The sequence below is a fragment of the Bubalus kerabau genome, chromosome 5 (genome assembly GCF_029407905.1).
Source record: "Bubalus kerabau isolate K-KA32 ecotype Philippines breed swamp buffalo chromosome 5, PCC_UOA_SB_1v2, whole genome shotgun sequence".
NCBI classification, from domain to species: domain Eukaryota; kingdom Metazoa; phylum Chordata; class Mammalia; order Artiodactyla; family Bovidae; genus Bubalus; species Bubalus kerabau.
The window spans coordinates 410,103-427,654 of NC_073628.1; the positions used below are offsets into that span (position 1 = coordinate 410,103).

At 61.2% G+C, this 17,552-nt stretch overlaps 1 protein-coding gene across 2 annotated transcripts; it reads left to right on the forward strand.

The window, feature by feature from the left end:
* The first annotated feature begins 9,165 nt into the window (after positions 1-9,165).
* RASSF7 (Ras association domain family member 7) lies at positions 9,166-12,081 on the forward strand. 2 transcript variants are annotated; one of them, XM_055583259.1, is made up of 6 exons: positions 9,166-9,294; positions 9,857-9,987; positions 10,172-10,884; positions 11,265-11,390; positions 11,463-11,544; positions 11,629-12,081. In XM_055583259.1, the coding sequence occupies exons 2-6, from the start codon at positions 9,864-9,866 to the stop codon at positions 11,658-11,660; spliced, it is 1,077 nt and encodes a 358-aa protein (XP_055439234.1). In that variant the 5' UTR covers positions 9,166-9,294; positions 9,857-9,863; the 3' UTR covers positions 11,661-12,081. The 2 variants fall into 2 exon arrangements, with proteins under 2 accessions (XP_055439234.1, XP_055439235.1); XM_055583260.1 differs by lacking the exon at positions 11,265-11,390.
* Positions 12,082-17,552: the final 5,471 nt, after the last annotated feature.

Here is a 17,552-nt window from a genome sequence, read left to right on the forward strand (position 1 = left end):
GATGGTACTCAAGCGGGGCAATTGGACCCTTGGCCTGGCGAGGGAGGGGTCGTGAGAGACAGCCTGCCAGCGGGAAGGGGTGGTCCCGGGGCAGACGCGGCCTGGGGAGGTGGAAGACCTGAGGGGAGTCCAGAACAGGCGGAAGGGCGGGACCTGGGGAGGTGGGGGGCAGTCCTAGCAGGGAGTCTGGGGTCTTTGCCAAGTCCTGGGCGGCTAACCCTAACCCTGGGGAGGAAGCAGGCACTGAAGGACCCGCGGTCCCCACCTCGGCCTCCGGCGCCCAGCCCGGGCCTCCCGCACCCGACCCTTGCGCGGGGGTCGAGGCTGGGGCTGATGCTCCGCAAGGTCAGCTCCGGGCCGGTCCTCTGAGAGTGGGAAACAGTCGATGGACAAGTCGGTGTTGTCTGCGAAGATCCTGGTCACTGGGGTCACGCAGTGTGGGGACTGGTGCTCGCTGAGGACCTACGAGGCCGTGGGAAACACCGAAGTCACCCCTACTCCACAAAGCCGGCCCGTCCCCCCACCCGCACTGGAACGTGCTCTGACCTCGCCTTGGGGGTTCAGGAGGAGGGTCACGCAGCTTCGGCTGGAGTAGAAGTGGACGGGCTCCTGGCCCAAGGAGGAGGGCTGCTGCCGCCTGGTACTGCAGGGCCCCTCACCCCACACCTGGGAAGAGCCGGGGGGCGGGGGGCACCGGGTGAAGGGCTGGCCGCTGGAGGGCTGGGCCTCAAGGGGCGCGGGGAGCGGGGCTCACCGTGATGTGGTGCCGCGGAGCCAGCAGGGTGCTGGGTGGGAAGCGGTACATGCACACGGGGAAGTCGAGCACCCGCTGCTGCAGCACGAAGCCGCCCAGGTCCACCGTCTCCTCCAGCGACTGGTTGAGGATGCACACGAACCTCTGGCGGCGGCTAACCGCCATGATCTTCAGGAAGGAGCCTGTGGGGCTGGGGCTGGAGCGCAGGCAGGGGCTCTGTGCCAAGTCAGTGGGGTCCCTCCCACCACGGTCCCTCTAGGAGACTTGACCCTGCAGTCCCAGCTGGGTCCCCTCCTCACCTTGGACAGCGCCTGGAATGCCAGAGATGGGAATCCACCCCAGACTCAGGCTCCTGGCCATTCTTGCCCTGTTCGTCTGAGTGGGTTTTCTGGAGATGCACGGAGAGGCGGGCTGCCCGGGAGGGGAACCCCAATTTGGAGGATCCAGGGTCCTTCGAGGACATCTCCTGTGAGGCTGGACCTGGCCCGCAGTGCCCTGAAGGTTCATGTGGGAGAGGAGCAGCACTAGGGATCAGATCTGAGCAGGAGGGATAGTGGGCCCTGGCACCTGGGAGAAGCAGAGAAATACTGTGCAGTACTTCTGGGGGGTGGGGCGGCAAGTGGATTCAAGCCAGAGCACAAAGGCAGTGGCAGGAGTCCTCCAAGTCCACCCTAACCCCCAGGGACAGGGCTGGAGAGGCCCCCACTGCCTCACACTGGGCAACCGTGAAAGCCAGGAGGTTAGGGGGATGTCCTTCGGGGCTTGGGGCAGAGATCACAGTCCTGCAGGTGTGGGAAGGGGAAGAAGCCAGGGGAGACCCGCCCCGCTCCACCTTCGAATGTTGCCTGACTGTCCCTGCAGAGGCTCTGTGCCCGCGCCTCCGCCTGCTTGGCGGTGTGGCGAGGCACCGGGGCAGGGTCCCCTGTCACTTTATGCACGCGATTATGCGCCGCCAGCTGGCTGCTGCTGGACTCGGAGTCGGCACCCCCGGAGCTGCTGGTGCCCGCCAAGGGCAGGGAGCTCCACTCGACACTCTTGAGATTGTGCTCTTGGTGCCTACAGCAGAGCTCTGAGCGCCACTGGTCAGGCGGTGAGGCCGTTGGGAGCTGCGAGGTCCGGGGGTGCCTGCAGGTCATGACCAACTTGCTGCCCAGACCTCTGGCTCCTGGACACCAGCTGTGCCCCCATCTGACCTCCATCAGATGGGGGCAGGGCCCACCAAGTTGTGGCCCCAGTCCCTAGGACCCCACCTGAGCAAAGGGCTCATGGGTGTACAGAGATGGCCCCAGAACGATTTCCCTTCATCCCTGACTACAAGCTGCAGGTCAGAGAACTGACGCTTGGAACGTTTAAATGACCTGTCCCCAGACACTAAAGGATGGAACTGGACTTTGGTTCATCCCAGCCAAGGCAGGCCCTCCCCTCTTCTACCTCCCCCTGGGGAGTCCCCATCCAGTGCAGTTACTTTTGATCTGAGTTGGACTCGAGGTTGGTGAAGAGGTTGGGGTACCGGTGGGCAATGCTGTTCCAGTCCACATCCTCCAGCCGGAAACCCTGGCCAGGGAACAACAGGCAGGTGACCTGACCCTCCTGCAGGACTGCAAATCCAAGAACATACCTGGAGGGCCTCATTTACCTCCCCAGCAGTGGGGGCCTGATCGTTCTCAGAGAAGTCACTGAGGTCCATCAGGGTCTCTGCCGTCACCACCTGCAAAGGGGACAGGAGGCCAGCAGGCAGGGGCTGGGGCGGGGAGCACAGCCCTCTGCCCAAGGCCACTCTGCCCTCCAGCCTCCCCAGCACCTGAGGCACACACTTGCTAAGAGCCAGGTGGGAGGGACCACACGCTTGGTTGCTCATCCCTGGTCCAGGAGGCAGGCCTCCAGGGAGGCCAAGGCCCCTGAGTGGAAGCACCAGTCTGAAGGGGGCAGCCAGCTGACCAAGGAGGGTGGGCTGGGGGGCCGCCCATAGCCAGGCTCACCTCCACGCTGCCCGTGGAAGACCGCAGCACGCGACCCACCCAGGAGGAGCGGGCCAGCTGCAGGAGGCAGGACTTCTGGAAGGCCTGCAGCTCAGCCTCCAGCTGCTGCAGCGCATCCCCAGTCTGCTGCAGCTGCTCCTCCAGGCGCTTCTTCTCCTGCTCGGGTGGGTCAGCAGTGGGCGGGGCCTTCCGACCCCTACCCTGGCCTGCCCCACCCTGGCTTGGGCCTCACCCCCCGCCCCGCCCCCGTCCCTGACCCCTCTTGCCCTTCACCAGTTGGGCCTTTTCCTTCTGTGCTTTCAACTCCAACGTCAGCTTTTGGACCTGGTTTTGCAGGAACTTATCCTTACTTCTTGAGCTCCTGGGGAAGGGGTAGTCTCAGCAGCTCCACTTCTGGGTCCGCAGACTCTTCACTCATTAGGGTGCCCGGGCCAGGCAGGCGGGTCAGGCCCTGAAGAGGTCTGGGTCGGAGGCCAGGTCTAGGCTGGGTTCAACACCCATCAACATGCTTGGGGGCTAGGGTCTGGGTGGTTTACAGTGTATTAACTTCTTTAGGGTTAGGGCAGAGAAGGCAATGGCACCCCGCTCCAGTACTCTTGCCTGGAAAATCCCATGGACAGAGGAGCCTGGTAGGCTGCAGTCCATGGGGTCACTAAGAGTCAGGCACGACTGAAGCGACTTAGCAGCAGCAGCAGCAGGGTTAGGACTGGGGCTAGAGGCATAGGTCAGGGTCAGGGCAGGGCTCAGGCTTGGCGGTTGACGTTGGAATCAGACATAAACCCCAGGTTAGGGACGGGCCAGGGACTGAGTGGGTGGGGGACCAGTGCACACCACTGACCTCTCGACTGGAAGCCCAGCCACCTCCTGTAGGATACGGCAGTGTCGGGCTTCACGCTGATTCTGGATGGCCCACCGCAGGGCCTGGATCTCCAACTCCCTCTGACCCCAGAGCAGCCGCAGGGTGCGGGGGTCCAGGGACTCCAAGGCCGATCTGAAACACCAGCCCCCCTCGCTGCTTGGTCAGGCCCTACTGTCTGGCTGGCCTGACCCGAGCAGCTGACCGCACCCCTCCCCTCCTTACTGCAGGTTGATGGAGGAGACCATCCTGGTGGAGCTGGGCTTGGCGTTGTGAGGGTGTGTGGGAGCCACAGGGTCTGCAGCGGCGCCCGCTGGAGGCCCCATGTGGCCATTCACTGGTTCTCGGTCCAGCAGGGATGCGAGAGCCTCTTCCTCAGCGTCTTCAGCCTCCTGACAAGACTTGGGGGCCATTCTTGATGTTGCTGGGGGCGCGGGGAGGAGGGGTGGTGGGGCCGCACCGGGTCTGGTGTGTGCGCCCTGCAGGCTTCTCTGTACACAGCCAACCTTGTGTATGACGCCCCCAGACGCCACTGCTGGTTCACGGGGTGTCGCTCTCCAAGAAGGGGTGCACGTGTGTGTGTGTGTGTGAGTGTGCGTGTGTGTGCCCCACTGAATGGCACACTACCAGTCACCTGAGTGTCTACACCCGCGCGTTTCTGAGCAGGCCAAGGCAGCAGGCCACCCCACCCCTGGCACAATGTCCTTGAGTGCTCAGCCATTCCCTGTCATCTCTTCCCTGTCACCCTTGCCTCCAGGACCTGAGCGCCTGTCCCCCAGCCTAGAGCACGGGTCCCCAAAGGTGCTGGTCCTTTACTGGTGCGGTCTCTGTCCCCTCAGAGCCAGGGTCCTCCCCAACACTCACCTGAGGTCCAAGCAGGCCTGGGGAGAGAAAGGCTCTACAGGGTTGCCATGGATACCGGCAGCCAGAGGGGAGGGGCTGTTTGTTACCAGGAGCCTCCAGGGAGACCCAGACCAGGGGGCCCCAGGTGAACCCTGGCCCCGTCCTTGTCCAGCCTGAAGGAGAAGCTGTGAGGGGCTGACCGACAGCCTAGCTAACCTCAGCAGACCCAGGGGACACAGAGTGACCCACAGGGCCTGCCGCCATCACCCGCTCAGCTCAACAGCCCCAACCAACTCTGGGGAGGCTCCCGTGGGCCCTCCCTGGCTGACCATGGCAGTCGGTGGGTGTTGGGGGCACTGCTGCTCTGTGAGTGTGTCCACAGGCCAGAAGGATGGCGGTGCTAAGCATGTGACCTCGCTGGGGCCCAGCTGTCTGGGGAAAGGGCAGAGAGGGAGGGGTGAGCCCTGAGGCCCTGGGAGAGCGGCTTGCTGAACTCTGGCCAGCAGGGGGCCCTTTCCATGCCCTGCCCCGCCCCTTTGCCATACAGACTGCTGTGCCTTTACCTCCTCACCCCCAGTACAGAAGCCTCCCTCCCGGGCTCACCCACAGCGCTGCAGTGACTGTAAGAGCCCGGGACACACACAAGGACAGCAATAGCACCTAACTGAACGCAGAGCATAGCGAGCAGGGGTAAGAAGGCCTGCTTCAAGGGACCCTGCAGGGAAACAGTGCAAAATAATAGAATGCGGAAGATCACACACCTCTGCAAGAAACTTGGAGATACCAGGGGAACATTTCACGCGAAGATGTTCGTGATAAATGACGGAAACAGTAAGGACCTAACAGAAGCAGAAGAGATTAAGAAGAGGTGGCAAGAAAACACGGAAGTACTATACAAAAAAAGATCTTAATGACCTGGATACCCACGATGCTGCGATCACTCACCTAGAGCCAGACATCCTAGAGTGTGAGTCAAGTGGGCCTTAGGAAGCATCACTACGAACAAAGCTAGTGGAGGTGATGGAATTCCAGCTGAGCTATTTAAAAATTTTAAAAGATGATGCTGTTAAAGTGGTGTACTCAATATGCTAGCAAATTTGGAAAACTCAGCAGGGGCCACAGGACTAGAAAAGGTCATTTTTCATTCCAATCCCAAAGAAGGGCAATGCCAAAAAATCTTCAAACTACCACACAATTGCACTCTTTTCACATGCTAGCAAAGTCATACTCAAAATTCTTCAAGCTAGGCTTCAATAGTATGTGAATTGAGAACTGATGTTCAAGCTGGATTTAGAAAAAGCAGAGGAACCAGGGATCAAATTACCAATATCCATCGGATCATAGAAAAAGCAAGAGAATTCCAGAAAAACATTTACTTCTGCTTCATTGACTATGCTAAAGCCTTTGACTGTGTGGATCACAAAAAACTGTGGAAAATTCTTCAAGAGATGGGAATACCAGACCACCTTACCTGTCTCCTGAGAAATCTGTATGCAGGTCAAGAAGCAACAGTTAGAACCGGACATGGGATGATGGACTGGTCCAAACTGGGAAAGGACACGGCTAGGCTGTATTTTGTCACCCTGCTTATTTAACTTCTGTGCGGAGCACATCATGAGAAACGCTGGGCTGCAGGAATCACAGGCTGCAATCAAGATTGCTGGGACAAATCTCAACAACCTCAGATATACAGGAGAAGGCGATGGCACCCCACTCCAGTACTCTTGCCTGGTAAATCCCATGGACGGAGGAGCCTGGTGGGCTGCAGTCCATGGGGTCTCGAAGAGTCGGACACGACTGAGCAACTTCACTTTCACTTTTCATTTTCATGCATTGGAGAAGGAAATGGCAACCCAGTCCAGTGTTCTTGCCTGGAGAATCCCAGGGACGGGGGAGCCTGGTGGGCTGCCGTCTATGGGGTTGCACAGAGTTGGACGCGACTAAAGCGACTTAGCAGCAGCAGCAGCAGCAGATATACAGATGATACCGCTCTAATGGCAGAAAGCAAAGACAAACTAAAGAGCCTCTTGATAGGGTGAAAGAGGAGAATGAAAATGCTGCTTTGAAACTCAACATTCAAAAAAACTAAGATCATGGCATCCAGTCCCATCACTTCATGGCAAATAGAAGGGAGAAAATGTAGAACCAGTGACAGGTTTTATTTCTTGGGCTCCAAAATCACTGTGGATGGTGACAGTAGCCATGAAATTAAAAGACACTTGCTCCTTGGAAGAAAACCTATGACAAACTTAGCGTATTAAAAAAGCAGAGACATCACATTGCTCAAAAAAGTCCATATAGTGAGAGCTATGTTTTTTTAATATGGTTTTCCATATACAACCATATGGTTGTGTGGATTACAACAAACTGTGGAAAATTCTTCAAGAGATGGGAATACCAGACCACCTTACTTCCTCCTGAGAAATCTGTATGCAGGTCAAGAAGCAACAGTTAGAACCAGACATGGAACAGACTGGTTTCAAATTGGCAAGGGAGTACTTCAAGGCTGTATATTGTCACCCTGCTTATTTAACTTATATGCAGAGTACATCATGAGAAATGCCAGGCTGGCTGAAGCACAAGCTGAAATTAAGATTGTCAGGAGAAATATCAATAACCTCAGATATGCAGATAACATTACTCTTATGGCCGAAATCGAAGAGGAACTAAAGAGCCTCTTGAGGAAAGTGTAAGAGGAGAGTGAAAAAGCTGGCTTAAAACTCAACATTAAAAAAACTAAGACCATGGCATCCAGTCCTATCACTTCATGGCAAATAGACGGGGAAACAATGGAAACAATGAGAGACTTTATTTTCTTAGGTTCCAAAATCACTGCAAAGGTGACTGCAGCCATGAAAGTAAAAGACACTTGCTCCCTGGAAGAAAAGCTATGACCAACCTAGACAGTATATTAAAAAGCAGAGACATTACTTTGCCAACAAACGTCCTTCTAGTCAGTTATGGTTTTTCCAGTAGTCATGTATGGATGTAAGAGTTGGACTATAAAGAAAGCTGAGTGCTGGAGAATTGATGTTTTTGAACTGTGGTGTTGGAGAAGACTTTTGAGAGTTCCTTGGACTGCAAGGAGATCCAACCAGTCAATCCTAAAGGAAATCAGTCCTGAATGTTCATTGGAAGGACTGATGCTGAAGCTGAAGCTCCAATACTTTGGCCACCTGATGCAAAGAGTTGACTCTTTGGAAAGAAGCTGATGCTGGGAAAGATTGAGGGCAGCAGAAGGGGACGACAGAGGATGAGATGGTAGGATGGCATCACTGACTCAACGGACATGAATTTGAGCAAGCTCCGCGAATTGGTGAGGGACAGGGAAGCCTGGTGTGCTGCAGTCCATGGGGTCGCAAAGAGTTGGACATGACAGAGCGACTGAACTGAACTGAACTGATGGTTTTTCCAGTAGTTATGTGTGGATGTGAGAGTTGGACCATGAAGAATGCTGAGAGCCTTCAGCTGAGCAGAAGAATTGATGCTTTCAATTTTTTGTGCTAGAGAAGAAAGTATATTAATCCTGAATATTCCCTGGAAAGACTGATGCTCAAGCTGAAGTTCCAATACTTGGGCCACCTGATGCGAAGAGCCAACTCATTGGAAAAGGCCCTGGTTCTGGGACAAATTGAAAGCAAAAGGAGAAGAGGGTGACAGAGGATGAGGTGGTTGGATGGCATCACCAACTCTATGGACATGAATTTGAACAAAGTTGGGGGAATAGTGGAGGACAGAGGAGCCTGGCATACTACAGTCTATGGGGTCACAAAGAGTCAGATACGACTTAGGGGCTGAACAATACCAAATAGCTCCCTTGCCCCTGGACCTGGACAAAAGTGAGCCCCAGACCTGACCCGTAAGACCATGCCCTCTACTTTTTGCCCCACCTTCATTCCCTCACCATGCATTCATTCATACTTTCAACTTTTGCTCCTGCAGGGCTTGTAGTGGGCAGGAGGGAGAAACCCCCGCTCTGGGCCAGTCTGACTTGGGCAGTGCAGGTTCTAGACGTCCTTGCTGCTGATCCACACAGACAGCACTGAGACTATGAGGGACTCCGGCTGCCTCGCCGGCCTGGGGTCTCCGGGCAGAATAGCAGGACTCGCCTGGCGGAGGAGTGTGTTTACACTCTCGGGCCAGCCTTGGGCCCCACTGAGCCTCAGACAAAGAGCCCAAGGCCTTTGTCCCAGGCAACCTCTTGGCGGCCCCCTCCCCCATCAGGATTGTCAGCCTGGCAGCAGCCGGAGAGGACCAGCGGCCAACCAGCTCCACTCCCTCCCGCCTTGAGCCCCCCGACTCCCGCGCGTCCCATCACGTCCCAGGCGAGGGGAGGGGCGATGTCAGCCCCGTTGCCCTCCTGGGTGCAAGCCAGGCTCGCGGGGTCCCGGGCCGGAGCCCCGTCCCTTAGGCGGGAGACTCATCAGACGGGACGGCTTCTGCGAAAGTCAGCCAGGAAACGCGGCCAGGCACCTGCCCCAAGCGCCGCCTGCGCCACGGAAGGCAGCGCTCTTCCGCGCGGTGAGCGGGTTCGGGACGCGCGTGGACCCGGGCGCTCTCGGCCCCCGGCGCCGCCGAGCCCCGCCCACACCTGGGCGCCGCCGGGGGCGGGGCGGGCGGGGAGCCAATGGGGAGGCCCAGGGGAAAGGCTCTGCGTAGGTGGCTAATGGGCGTAGGCGCGGAGTGGGCGGAGCGCGCGGTGCAGCCAATGGGGGGGAGAGGGGCGGGGCGCGCGGGCGGCGAGCCAATGGGGCGGCGGGCCGGGGCGCTCCCGCGGCGCTGGAGGCGGCAGGTTGCGGCGGCGCCCGGAGCCTGGCAGCAGCCAGTCCGCGTCCGGATTCCGGAGGCCGGTGAGCGTCCAGGTGAGCCGCGCCGAGTTCCGGGGCCTTCGCGGCGCAGGGCGTGGCCCTGGGCTGCGACTCCGACGGAGGGGCGCGAGCCGGGCCGGCGAGGGGGCCGCGCCGCACCTGCACCCGCCGAGAGCGGGGACCGCGGCCTCGCGGCGAGCGCGGGGCCGCGCGGTAGCAGGGAGGGGCCGCCCGCGCCGGGTGCGGCGGGTCTGCGGTGCCGAGGGCTGCGCGCGGACGCCCCGCGGGAGGGGCTGTGCCCTTCAAGCCGGGTGGCCCGGTCTGGTTAATGATTTGCTTGGTTCCGGGAGTGGGGCCGGCCGAGAGCAGGCTGGGAAGTGGGGTAGCCTCCGAGCGCTGCGGGAGGGCCCTCTGGTTCCCTCTCTGGGGGGGCACTGGCCTTTGCTGCCCCACCCCCAGGAATGTGCGGCCTCCGTGTGGGGCTGCGCACCAGATGCCGAGGGGCAGCAGTCCCGAGCCAGTTCCGGGGTGCGGGGCAGGCCTGAGGAGGAAGAGCCGGCCAAGCCGAGTTGGGGCCAGGCGGGGCCTGACCCCGTGGCCCTCGCCCTCGCTGCAGGACAGGCATGCTCTCAGGACTGGCGGCCATGGAGCTGAAGGTGTGGGTGGACGGCATCCAGCGCGTGGTTTGTGGGGTTTCAGAGCAGACCACCTGTCAAGAAGTGGTCATCGCACTAGCCCAAGCCATAGGTGAGTTCCCTGAAGCACAGAGGGCCCAGCAGGTGCGCTTGCGGTGGCGCCTGGCCTCCGGGCCCCATCTGGCCCCCAGGAGGGTGGGGCTGTTGCTGGTCCCTCTTGCCTTCCCCCGGCTGCTCAAGCCAGATGGACTAAAGGTAAGGGATGTGGGCTGACTGACCCCTCTCCCTGGCTCCAGGCCAGACGGGCCGCTTTGTGCTCGTGCAGCGTCTCAGAGAGAAGGAACGGCAGCTGCTACCCCAGGAATGTCCTGTGGGTGCCCAAGCGACCTGTGGACAGTTTGCCAGTGATGTCCAGTTTGTCCTGAGGCGTACAGGACCCAGCCTCGCTGGGAGGCCCTCCTCGGACAGCTGCCCTCCCCCTGAGCGCTGCCCCGTCCGAGCCAGCCTTCCCCCAAAGCCTCGACCAGCACTGGACCGTGAGCCCTGCAAAGCACTGACCTTCAGCCTGGGGTGCTCTGGGCAGGCCCCCGGCCCTGTGCCACCCGAGCCTCTGGCTCCCGTAGTGCCTGTGCCGGGCTGCTGTGCAGACCTGCAGGGCCTGGAGCGAAGGGTGCGCAGGAACGCAGCGGAGCTGGGCCAGGAGGCCTTCTGGGAGCAGGAGCTGCGGCGGGAGCAGGCCCGGGAGCGCGAGGCACAGGCCCGCCTGCAGGCGCTGAGCGCAGCTACGGCTGAGCACGCGGCTAGACTGCAGGCCCTGGACGCCCAGGCCCGTGCCCTGGAGGCCGAGTTACACCTGGCTGCAGAGGCCCCTAGGCCCTCCTCGCCCACAGCGTCTGTGGCTGAACGCCTGCGCCAGGACCTGGCCACCCAGGAGCGGCAAAGCATGGAGGTTCAGGGCAGTCTGGCCCTGGTGGGCCGGGCTCTGGAGGCTGCCGAGCACGCCCTGCAGGTGAGCCCGCAGGACCCGCACCCCAGCCCGTGCCCCCAGTGCGGGGTTGGGGGGGTGGGCGTCAGTCTCCGGATCAGCGTCGGAGCCTGAGGGTCCCGTGTGCCCAGGCCCAGGTTGGGGGGGGTGGGCGTCAGTCTCCGGATCGGCGTCGGAGCCTGAGGGTCCCGTGTGCCCAGGCCCAGGTTGGGGGGGGTGGGCGTCAGTCTCCAGCTCCGCTTCGGAGCCTGAGGGTCCCGTGTGCCAGGCCCAGGTTGGGGGGGGTGGGCGTCAGTCTCCAGCTCTGCTTCGGAGCCTGAGGGTCCCGTGTGCCAGGCCCAGGTTGGGGGGGGTGGGCGTCAGTCTCCAGCTCCGCGTCGGAGCCTGAGGGTCCCGTGTGCCAGGCCCAGGCGCAGGAGCTGGAGGAGCTGAACCGGGAGCTGCGTCAGTGCAACCTGCAGCACTTCATCCAGCAGACGGGCGCCGCGCTGCCCCCGCCCCCGCGGCCGGGCGGGGCCCACGGCACTCAGGTCAGAGCCGCTCGGAGGGGCCAGGTCGGTGCGGGGCCCGCCCAGCCCCGAGCTGACTTGCTCCTCCCATAGGACCTTCTGCCTCCAGCCAGAGAAGAGCCCTTCACGGGAGGCCCCCGGAGTCCGGCCCTTGTGTCCAGCCTGAGCCCAGAGAGTATGTCTGTCTCCCCGCTCTGGATGGGGTGAGGTCCTCCAGTGACCCCCCCTCAGCCCTCTCAAGTCTGTGTCCTCCCCACAGTTGCCCCCATGAGGCAGAACTCCTTGAGGTAGCAGCTCTCACCTCAGAGTGGATGTCCGCAGCCAAGGTTAGCCTAGCCTGGATGACAGAGGCCAGCCCGTGGTCACAGAGGACTCCTTCCACCGTGCAGTGGGAAGCCCTGGAACCCGGAGCCTGAGACGGGACACCTTGGAGCCCTAGGATTCCTGCTGCAGGGGGCACGGGACGGCTGAAGACTCTTGCCCTAGTCCTTGTCGAATCTGCCAAGACCCTGGAGAAGCGAGGGGCATGGCCAGCCCTGACATCATAGCCCCCAAAGGCCACAGCTCTTTGTTGGGGACAGGAGGTGCACAGACCCTGTGTTCAACCTATGGGTATGTGCTGCATGCGGGAGGTATCCTTGCCCACATCCGTGTGTACACTGGCTCCCTACCCCGACATTAAAACCTCAATAAACTGCCTCCCATGGCTTAAGCGTGTCTTGAGACTGCACTGGGCAGGGTGTGCAGGGTCTCTGAGTAGTCCCCTGAGCTGCCTGGGGCTAGCCACAGTTAAGGGTCCTGAAATGGAGGTCTCCCAGGGACCCGTGGTTATTTAATCCAAAGCTGGAGCTGTATCCACCCACCCCTGGGGAGTGGCCTCTCCTTGTTGGGGGCAGGGTAGCTTCTCTCCTTGGCAACCTGGGGTTGGATGGTCTGGGGGCCTGACACTGACCTGGGTTTCTGTCCAGACCCCTCCCTCGCCTGACTTTCCTGTCTGGTCTGCTCCCCACCAGCAGCAAGAAGCACTGCACCCTCTGGGGTGGCTCCTGGATATGAGGATCCAAGGACACACCAGACCCGTCCATCAGGTTTCCTGAGCCTGAGAGCTTGCGGGGGCAGGCCCCGGACTCCTGGGTCTGCCAGGCCCCAGGAGCTTTGCTGGCCCCTGGAGGGTGTGCCGACCTGCCTTCCAACACCCCATCTCCTCTCCCCAGCCAGGCATGAAGCTTTAGCCGCATGCCTGCAGCCTTGAAATTGGGGCAGGGCGAGGTCTGAACCACAGCCCTGGCTCTGGGGTGGGCCACCAGCTCCCAGCTCCAAGAGTTGTGGTTGGGAGAGGCGAGCTCTGCACCAGCCAGAACCTGGGGGGCTCCAAGACCTGGGTGCAGCCACGCACATTGAGGAACAGAGGACGGGACAGCCTAGATCACAGGGGTCTTCCTGCTTAGTGTGGGCGTGGGCAACTTTGAGGAAGACTCACCCTTCTCCTGGGGTGGCCCCTGAGCCAGGCTTGGTGTTCCCTGCTTCCTTGGGGCAGACTGTAGGGGACGTGAAGTACTGAGTGCAAGGAGACCACCAAGCGCCTGGCTTGGAGGGGGAACCAGGAGCAGGCCCTTCCTACCTGAGCTGGAGGAGGGTCAGGAGTGGCTGTACAGGCCTGGGCGCGAAAAGGCTCTGGCCCCAGTTTCCTCTTTGGAGCCCCCAGCCCATTCCCATGCCCGTCCACACTCCTGCCTGACCTGTGACTCTCCTTAGGGTCAAGCACAGGCCATACAAGGTGCAGCCCTGAACGCATGGGCTGGTCAGGCCCTGTGCTGGGTGGGAGGACTGGGGGCTGTCGAGGGGCCTGCTCCCTTCACCTGGATCCCCCTCCTGCGTCCACAGGGTTGGATGGACCTCTGGGCACAAGCCCTGAGCCTTAGCGCCCTTTTACCTCCCAAGCTGAGCACACAGGCCAGCAGGGCACAAGGCCAGGTGCCACCCAGGGACGCCCCTACACACACGGAGGCGAGGGGAGGACCAGCCTTTGCCCTGCCCAGTGTCCCACGGGTCCCCACTCCCCAGGGGACAGCAGGCACAGACCTGGGTGGGCTTTTGCCCCCTGGCCTGTGTCTGTTTTCTGGGAACACCCATTCCTTCTGAAGTCACTGCCAGGGATCTGCCCCTGGTCCAGGGTTGCCTCTGGGGACACTGAGAGCAGTCTTCTCCAGCTTAAAGGGGGTCCTTAGGCAACCCACACATTCTGGGGTGGGAAAGGGGCAGAACCTTCTCCAAGTGAACAAAACCCCACTCCCCACCCCCAAGTTGCCCGAAGTGCTTCAGATCACTAAGCAAATCTTTGAGTTGCTGAAAGGTTTACTGTTGAGTTTTAAACTGTACTTTGAAAACAACACTGTGAGGTGTGCTGAGGGGAGGAAAGGCCAGTGATCGTTCAGTCACTCAGTCGTGTCTGAATCTCTGCGACCCCATGAACCACAGCACGCCAGGCTCCTCTGTCCTTTACCGTCTCCTGGAGCTTGCTCAAACTCATGTCCATTGAGTCGCTGATGCCATCCAATCATCTTATCCTCTGTTTCCCTCTTCTTTAGCTCCCCTCAAGCCAGGGGAAGGCAGGGCAGGACACTGCCCAGTGTGAGTACAGGGCAGCCCTCCTCAGGGTTGCTCTGAGGCCAGACTGTGTTTTGGGGGAAGGCACCGGTGCCCTGCCTGGCCTCAGATTCCTACTTGATCCTCCAGGGGCTGGTTCACAGAGGGTCGTGGGCCAGTGGCAGCGAATCCGCACCATTGGTTCTCAACCCCAAGGCTGCTGACAGCCTCCCTGCTACCTGCAGAGCCTGCCTGCTAAGTCTGCTGGGTGCGACACTTACCATACCATATCAACCGCTAACGAGGGTAGGGTCCCTCCTGAGGGGTGTCCAAGTCCACACAAGGGCCCAGCTAATTGGGCCTTCTCTCCAGACTGCTTGGGAGAGGGGACAGAACCTGCCACTGTGGCATCTGCAGGCCCAGAGGCTGCTCTGGGCCTGCTCCACAACCATAAGACTTTCACGGTGAACTTAGGAACACCCAACAGGGAAGACAGGCCTCCAGGAACCCACACCCCTGGGAGGGCGTGTCTGTGGGCACTGCAAATGTGTCTTCACAGTCCTGACTCCCTTAGTGGCCTCGCTGACATGGCAGAGGGCACAGGAAAGCCAAATCTGCCACTATCTTCCTCAAGAAAGTTCCTGGAGGTGGCCCTCAAGAGGCTAGTTCAGGAGGTTCTGTCCTGATGTCCAAGGGTCAGACAATGACACCGGTGTGTGCCCAGGGCTGCCTTCAGCTTGGCAACATCAGGAAGACCGTCCCAGGAGCCCTGCACACCTTGGCATCCTGAGACACACAGGGAGAAGAGAGTTCCCTCCAAGAGGGCATCTGCTCCGGCCTGAGGCCCCGCATGTGAAGGGCAGCAAAGGCCTCTGAATGTCCCTCGTTTTCCCCACCCGGCCCACTGCCGGGTGCAGACAGGCCCACCTAGTCCGTGCAGTGCCCTCGCCCACCACCCGCCTTGTCACGCTCCCTCTGACCCGACGTGGCCGTCCCGTGCCCCACAGGGTCACAGAGGGGGCGGGGCGGTCGCGCTGCCCAGGGACAGATCAGCCGCTGTCACACGCACAGTGGGTCCGGAGCAGCGCAGTGTGCGGTGGGCAGTGGCTGCCCTGCGCCTGGAGGGACCGCCGTGCGGGCGGAGGAGTCGTCCCCCACCCACGACCCCCGCCTCCCCTCCCGTCCAGCTTGGCGGTCCGAGCCCGCCGCCCCTGCCCGGCCCAAGTTCCCGCCCGCGAGCCTAGGACCCCTCGCGCGTCACCTGCGACCCTGCGCGGGGCCGTCGCCGGCTCTCGGCCCAACTTCGGCTGCGGCAGCGGCAGCGGCCCCCTCGCGCCCCCGCCAGCCCGGAACCCCGCGCCCGGCCCGTATGCAAATACCCAGGTCTCGCGACCAATGGTCGGCCGAGCCGGGCCCGCCCTGCCGGGCCGCAGCCAGTGGACGCGAGCCGGAGACGGGACGCCGCGCCCACCGCCGAGCGGCCCCTCGCGGGCGAGGCCGGCGCGTTCCTTTCCGCACGTCGGCCTCGGGGCGGGGCCGCCACCTGCCGGGCGGGGCTTGCGGCGCCCGGAGGCTGCCAGGCGCTGGGCGGCTCCCCCGCCGGCGGGTGGTACGACCCGAGGCGCTCCCTCGCCGGCCCAAGGTGGAACGGCCCGGGGGCCTAGGCACCCCCCGCCCCCAGCCCCCCGCGAGCTGGGCGCCTCCTTGGATCGCCGGGCTCCGGCACGCGTCGCACTGGCGGTGCGCTTGCGACCACTTAGTGCACGAGCCTCCTGCGCACCCACTCCGGGGCGGTCAGCCTGGCGGGGAGGGGGCTCCGGCTCTGCCTGGTTTGTGAACTCCGGGCCACTCTCTCGTCGTGAGGCCCCACTGCACGGGGCTCAGGGCCCTGGGCGACTTGGCCCCGTCCTCTGCCCCGTTCTGTCCGGGCATTGGAAAGGTAGAAACCAAAGGAAAGGTCCGTTTCAGCCCTGGAGTCAATTCCTCCTGGTGAAGCCCCAAGGAGGCAGCCGGGGGAAGCATGGTCATAGGCCGGGCTCTTTACACTCCCTTCTCAGCCGCTCAGAGGCAGAATAATGGGTTATTGGAATCCCTAGTCAGGCAGAGAGGTGCCCTGTCCCCTTTTGTTCTCCACCGTCCAGTCTGGAGAGTTAGGGCTGGGGTTCCCCTCCAAAGCAAGAGCTCCCCGATATCTCCGCAGCCTCAGCCACCCTGGCTGCCTCCTACAGCCCTCCTGCCCCCAGCTCACCGCCCCACCCCTCGCCCTCTCGAGTTCACAGAGGCCTGGGCTGGACCCACCAGAGGGCACAAACCTGCATGGGCCCCTCCTGCCCCTTCCCACCACCCCGGCCATTTCACTTCTTCCTTCAAATCTGTTGCCCAGGTGGCTAAGTGCAGGGCTCCAGGAGGTGTCTGACTCTGCCTGGGACCTCAGAAGTATGAAGCCTGAGTATCGGATTTCAAGAGCTGGGTGTAGTGGGGGGTGGCCCCCTGTGGGTGGGGAAGGAGCGAGGAGCCTGATTGGTTCTGTTGGGGGTCAGCAAGGCCTGGACTGTATGGATCTGGAAGGAACCCTTAGGAACCTGTGGGACCCCTGAGGAGGCCCACGGCTTTGGGACAGGGCATGACTGGCAACGGGCAGATGAGCAGAGGCTTGGAGGGGAGAAGCCTGGGGTTCCGGGACAGGGGCAGGCCGGAAGTCAGGGTGACTCCGAGTTCCTGCCTCACCCTGCTGGTCTGACCCCCAGCAGGGTCCCCTCCAGTCCTGCTGGCTCCAAATGCACCCTTACTACCCTCTCAGTAGGTTGAATGGTGCTCCCTCAAAAAAAGATACCCTATCCCAAATGCCTAGACCTGGGCATTGTCACCCTGCTTGGAAAAAGGGGCTTCACGGCTTGACGAGGTCATCCCAGGTTATCCGAGTGGCCCCTAAATCCAACGCCCAGTGCGCTTTGAAGAGACAGAAAGGTACAGACACACAGGGAGGAAGGCGACACAGAGACTGAGGCAGACGCTGCCATTAGCCGAGGAGGCCTGAAGCACCAAAACCCAGAAGCTGCAAGAAAGGGTTCTCTCAACAGATTTCAGAGAACACGCAGGTGTCAACCTAGATTTTGGATTTCTGGCGCTTGGGACTGAGAGAGAAAAAATTTGTGCCCTAGGACACTGATACCCCTGCCTTCCTATGTCAGGGATCATAGCCCTGCCTGTCTCCTGCCCCCAGCTCTGGCCCTGTGTGTTCATGCAGGCTTGATGGTGGGGGAAAGGGCTGGCCCGGGCTGGACAGAACCAAGGCAGCTCCTTGTCCAGCTGTGCCCTCCTGCAGGCATGAGGAGAGCAGTGTGGATCCCGCGTCTGGGCCTGCCTGGGCCTTGGAGGAGCAGGAGCAGGGTGTGCCAGCGAACGCCAAGGAACCCCTAAGGGCTGCAGGGTACGGGGTTCTCGAAGGACAGAGGGACGATGCCGACAGCGTGTAGGAGTGTGAGGTGCGCGTGTCGGCGTGGAAGAAGGCGCAGCAGCAGGTGCAGGTACAGACGTGTGCCTCTGCTCTCACCTTGGCCCAGTTTGGGACCAGACCACTGGCTCTGGGCGGTTTCA